Source organism: Physcomitrium patens, chromosome 18, assembly GCF_059467195.1.
Source record: "Physcomitrium patens ecotype Gransden chromosome 18, ASM5946719v1, whole genome shotgun sequence".
NCBI lineage: Eukaryota > Viridiplantae > Streptophyta > Bryopsida > Funariales > Funariaceae > Physcomitrium > Physcomitrium patens.
In genome coordinates, this window is record NC_143427.1 from 7,683,861 (window position 1) to 7,689,765 (window position 5,905).

Sequence of the window (5,905 nt, forward strand, 5' to 3'; positions counted from 1 at the left end):
TTTCATAATTATCCAAAATCAGTGCTACCCGTTGGGCGTAACGAGCGAAGCATCATGAGATGCATACAAACTTCATTTTTCCGCGGAATCCATAGTAACTTCTAACTAAGCACTCTATCTGCCAGCTCATGAAGTTTATAAATAGAACAAACTCAGTGTAACGACTGTCCTTTCTTATTTACTTATCATCCTTCCTTTTCCTGGTTGTCTACATTCCCTTCTTCATGTTCTTTTCTTGTATTTCCTTTTGTTTCCAAATTATATCCCTTTTCTGGGATTCCACACAATAGGGGGAAAAAAAAGTGTATTTTAAACGTGTTTCATTTTATCTCTCTCTTTTTGCATATATATATATATATATATATATGTGAAACTTAAGAAACAACCTTAGCTTGATCCTTAACATAGAATCTGATTTTAACCATTAAAAATGATTAAATCCATGTGTGTAAAAAAACATAAATCCTTGGTTTCCAGATCAATGCACAAATACACAAACACATTGATTGGAGGAGTGTATATACAGTACTTCGATGAATTACCCAATGAGACACACTTATATAGTACAAGTATTCGTATTCATACGATACATGTACACACAACACCAAAGCGTGACGATAGACTCCGTTGGTGCATGTCAGGGAGTTGTAATCGTGATGATCCGAACGACGTCATTCATCAGATCTCATCTAACGGTCACACGGCCTCGGCGTCCGGGGATCCGTTCACACGGGCAACGCCCGACCACCACATCCAAAGACTGGCGCGCTATAGGGGGGGGGGGGGGGGGGGGGGGTTGTTCATCAAGCTTCTCGCCGGGGATGCACCCACATGTGCTCCCCCGATCGTAAAGCTATCGCTCGTCCCTCCTGTCAGGGGCGAGCTCTGCAAAGGGGAGGTGTGCAGGAATCTGTCATGAGTGCTATCGCCATTTCTGTTCGCTATAAGTGGCTGGGGTCGATGCCTACCTTTCAATCGAACTCCGCCTCCTCTGTCACGATTGTGTCGGTGCGTGGGCTCGTGTCCCATTTCCAGCTAACATCCCTGCCGAGTGTTGGCAATTGCGTATGTGGATAGATACCCGAGGCGATGAAAACTTGTCTGTTAAGGAGTGCATTTAGTGAGTCGGAGCTGCACTGCACCCTTCTGGCGTGATGCTGGCGAAGTTGGTGCCTGACTTATTGGTTGGTGGAGTTTGGGAAGCTGATATTGCACCGCGAGGGAGCAGGTTGCTGAGGTGAGACAAGGCGGTTGCAAACAGGAGCTGCTTAACAGTAAACCTCAGGTTAGTTTACCGTGCACTGCGCAAGGTCTAAACCTGGTGTAGCTGGTTGCCCACCTCAGGGTCAGCTGTCGTTTGGGTAGTTTGATGGAGAATTGGCATTTTGGAGAAGTAGTGGATTCTCTCAACCCAGTTTGTGACAGTGGTGGCGGAGACTGGAAATCGTCTTCCAGATGGTTGTTCTTCGAAGAGACGTCCGTATCGATGGACCCAGTTTGAAATCGTAACCCGCAAGACCTAGTTGGAGTAAGTCGGTTTTCTGGCATGTCATTGTGGCAGGTCGGAAGGTGTTCTTGTTGCATCCCAGTTGCTTGCTAATACTCAACCGTAGCTTCCAAATTTAGAACGATTTCGGTTGGATATTCTGGATTATGGATCAACCCCAATACGTCACAATTGGTCTTCATAATTCAAGCTGTAACTATTTATCAACCTTAATTGCTTCCCTTGTGGGCTTGATTATTCATAAGGAACCTTGTCGACTTCATTCATGTTGAGCTTAGTTCTTTTGTGGTTGGAAGCACCGCGAGGTCTTAGTATTTGACTTCTCCTGCATGAAGCAGAGCAGCTGGAGAAATTTTGGTGTATCTGAGATATTGAGTCAAATTTTAGTATTCATGCACCTCGGCTTTGATGGGTTCAGATTTAAAACGTGGAATTTTTACTGTATTCACAAACCAAATGACCTTCTTCTTCCCGCCCGGTATAGATTGAATTTTTCTTGTCAGACCGATGAACTGTAGTATTTATTGGTCTAGCTGTGAGTTCGGGGTTTTGTTTTACGTTATCTTTCTACCTATATCCTCTTCTTGAATTCCACCTGCACTGGTGTGTTCAAACAGTTATAGCTGTGACGCATCATAATTTGTTGTGAGCACAGCTAAGTATCGATAGAACATGCGATTTAGCACCTGACACAATTGAGAACTGGAAGATTATCTTACTAGTTCCATTCAGTTGCCTGAGATTCCTCTTATGGAATGGGAGCCAGCATCCTTCTGTTCTCTGAAAGAGCACGATTTCTGCAAAGAAATCAACGGATTAACGACGGCTACGTAATACTTTTCCAGCGAGTGATGATGACATCGTCTTGTTAGTTAATTTATCTGCCAGTGAAGGGGGAATCAGTCTCTTGTCGGTACTTTCCACTCGGCTATCGTCATGTATATAGAACTGTCCTAAGATACAAGAGGGTGTTGGTTGCTAAGAATAGTGTTCAGCTCTCTGAGCTTTTTGCTTTAGTGAAGCACGCCGAATTCTTATTGTTACTTGTGTTACATGCATTTGATGCTTCTTACTAGTTGTGTAGCATCCGTCTTTTACGAAATAGTACAATCTCGGCTTCACCATCTGCCTTAGATTTGACCACGATGGTCTCAAAGTTTTATTGAAAACAGATTTTCTAAAATTAGCAAAGATAACATTTGCTCGTGATCATCAACATGGACTGACTCAATTGTCGTAAAGAATCAATATCACTTTCTCCCGTTTGTCGTTGTATAGTCTTGCATACATACGTGGCAAATACTTGAGGGTGATAATAGCTATTTTCTATTTAGCATCTTGATAGCGTCATTTGAATACCAGCTGAGTGGCATGGAGACCTTCTGTCGTCTATTGCTATCCGGTTCTGCCCTGCAAGTTAATTTGTTGGGCAATAAAAACTTGGAATTAAGAAAGAAATGAGTATCTATCCGGTACGGGGGGTAGAAGATAATTTATTCTCATTATACAATTCCATAAAACCCTCCCACCTGCCATGCGATGAGTTACTGTAAGCATGATTTCTGTTCAATCTTTGAATTTCCTTTTTGCAGTTTGTGAGCGTGGGTTACTAGTTGTAGAATGGTTATATTTTCCTCAATCATTGCGAACTGGACCTTACATAAGGCGTGCCCTTGATTTTGCTTTGTTTTCAGTTGCACGAGTCAACGATGGGAAAGACTGCTGGGGCGTTGGCCCTCTTGGGGTTCTGGATGCTTGTAGCCGGATTGGGTGAGTCCTTTTCAATGGATTCCACGGACTCGTTGTATATTGTTCAGGTTGATCATAATACTCTCACCAGCTCAGTGGGCTACCTTGAAATGACGACGTCAAGGTACAGCCAGATGTTGCAGTCGGTTAGGCGCAAAGATTCGAATGATGTACCAACGGCTCATCTAGTGCATGTTTACCATAACATCTTTCATGGATTTTCTGCTCGGCTTACATTCCAGGAGGCAGAGGCCTTAAAAAACATGGACGGAGTGCTTGGCGTTTATCCTGATACAGTAAGACACTTGCATACCACACACACTCCCGAATTCCTGGGCTTGTCTAGCACGGAGGGTCTGTGGCCAGAGAGCAACTTTGGCGACGATGTAATTGTTGGCGTTCTAGATTCAGGAGTGTGGCCGGAGGGTGAAAGTTTTAGTGACAAGGGACTGGGGCCCGTCCCATCTCGTTGGAAAGGGTCATGTCAGTCAGGTCCTGATTTCAATGTCTCTCTTTGCAACAATAAGATCATTGGCGCTAGATACTTCTCTGCTGGGTATGAAGCGGCCACGGGTCCCATGAATGATACTATCGAGTCTAGGTCACCCAGAGATACGGAAGGACATGGAACTCACACGGCGTCTACGGCAGCAGGGTCCCCGGTAGAGAAAGCAAGTCTGAACGAGTTAGCTGAAGGAACTGCCAGGGGCATGGCATCCAAAGCCCGGATTGCAGTGTACAAAATTTGTTGGGAAAGAGGGTGCTATGACTCCGACATTGCTGCTGCTTTTGATCAGGCCGTAGCAGATGGGGTGGACGTGATCTCTCTGTCAGTTGGTGGCGGCGTTGTCCCATACTATCAGGACTCTATTGCAATTGGTGCATTTGGGGCCATGAAAAAGGGTATCTTTGTATCTTGCTCAGCTGGAAACTCTGGCCCAGGACGCATGACTGTGTCTAACATTGCCCCCTGGGTGGTAACTGTAGCAGCGAGTACTTTGGACAGAAAGTTTCCTGCCGGTGTGGAGCTTGGAAATAATCAGACAATTAGTGGAGTCTCTTTGTACCGTGGAAGTGCCTCGGATGAGGAGTTCACTGGTTTGGTCTATGGAGGCGACGTGGCGTCAACCAACGTTACTTATGGTTCTCAGTGCTTGGAGGGTTCCTTGGATCCCTCTCTTGTGAAGGGAAAAATTGTATTGTGCGACAGAGGAGGAAATGGGCGGGTTGCTAAAGGTGCGGTAGTCATGGGTGCTGGAGGCTTTGGCATGATCCTGACGAACACTCCTGTGGATGGAGAGGGCCTTCTCGCAGATAGCCATATCTTGCCTGCTACCCTTGTGGGTGCTACGGGTGGGGCCACCATCAAAAGCTACATCAAATCCTCAAACAGTCCTGTTGCGAAGTTTAAGTTCGGAGGAACGCAACTAGATGTGAAACCTGCACCCGTTGTAGCTTCTTTCTCCTCTCGTGGGCCCAACTCCTTGACTCCTAAAGTTTTAAAGCCCGATATTACTGGACCTGGAGTGAACATCCTGGCAGCTTGGACTGGCCGTGTGGGTCCGAGCGGATTGGCTTTTGACAACAGGAGAGTAAAGTTCAACATCATCTCAGGAACTTCGATGTCGTGTCCCCATATCAGTGGATTGGGAGCTTTATTGAGGGGAGCCCATCCAACATGGAGCCCATCAGCGATAAAGTCGGCTATAATGACTACGGCTACCGTTCTTGACAACAAAAATAGTATCTTGACTGACGAGGCCACCACAACTGAGGCAACTCCCTTTCATTTTGGCTCTGGACACGTGCAACCTGAGAGAGCCTTGAAACCAGGTTTGGTATATGACATGAGCCCCCAGGATTATGTGAATTTTCTCTGTGCAGTGGGTTATTCACCTAAAAGGATTCAGATTTTTACAAACGAGCCCGTCACCTGTCCAAGGACAGCCGTCCGAGTTGAGGACATGAATTACCCTTCATTTTCAGCAGTCCTCAAGCACTCTTCATCTACGCCAACTCTGACGACTAACTTTACGAGGACGGTGACGAATGTTGGATTTGCTAATTCTACGTACTCCGCTTCTATTATTTCCCCTGATGACATTACCGTCACTGTGAAACCGGAGCAGCTGACCTTTAGCGCAGAAGGCGAGAAGCAGAGTTTTACTCTGGTGGTCTCGGCTACAAGTAATCCCATCAGCACTGTGGTGGGTGCTTCTGAAACGAAATTTGCATTCTTAGTGTGGACAGATGGAAGCCACGTTGTTCAGAGTCCCATTGCCATCACTGTTGAATAGATAGTTGATAACCAATTCTTTGGACTTTTTTGCGCCTGCTTGTAGGTGCATTATGGCTGTAATTAAGTAAGTTCTGTACAGAGTCTCAACTGGATGAAGTTAGATCCTTCCTATGCCGGCTGCGCTTCATTAAGTCTCCAGCTTCTAAACGTACCGTCCATGATTTACGTCATTCATTGTGTGCTCAATGTTGAAAGTTGTACGTTGTTTTCTTTCTGGTCATAGTAGTTTGTTGGTTTCCAACTGCAGTCATTATTTGTATCAGGCATCCATGCTACCCATGCTACTGGTTCTGTATCTTTCTCTCTAAACAAGCTTAACAAATAAAAGCTTTTCTAGCTGTGCACAATAA

The 5,905-nt window shown here is 45.4% G+C and overlaps 1 protein-coding gene across 2 annotated transcripts; it reads left to right on the forward strand.

Moving 5' to 3' along the window:
* The first annotated feature begins 985 nt into the window (after positions 1-985).
* LOC112295146 (subtilisin-like protease SBT1.5) lies at positions 986-5,905 on the forward strand. 2 transcript variants are annotated; one of them, XM_024546365.3, is made up of 2 exons: positions 986-1,528; positions 3,202-5,905. In XM_024546365.3, the coding sequence occupies exon 2, from the start codon at positions 3,217-3,219 to the stop codon at positions 5,551-5,553; it is 2,337 nt and encodes a 778-aa protein (XP_024402133.1). In that variant the 5' UTR covers positions 986-1,528; positions 3,202-3,216; the 3' UTR covers positions 5,554-5,905. The 2 variants fall into 2 exon arrangements, with proteins under 2 accessions (XP_024402133.1, XP_024402132.1); XM_024546364.3 differs by having other exon boundaries at positions 986-1,285.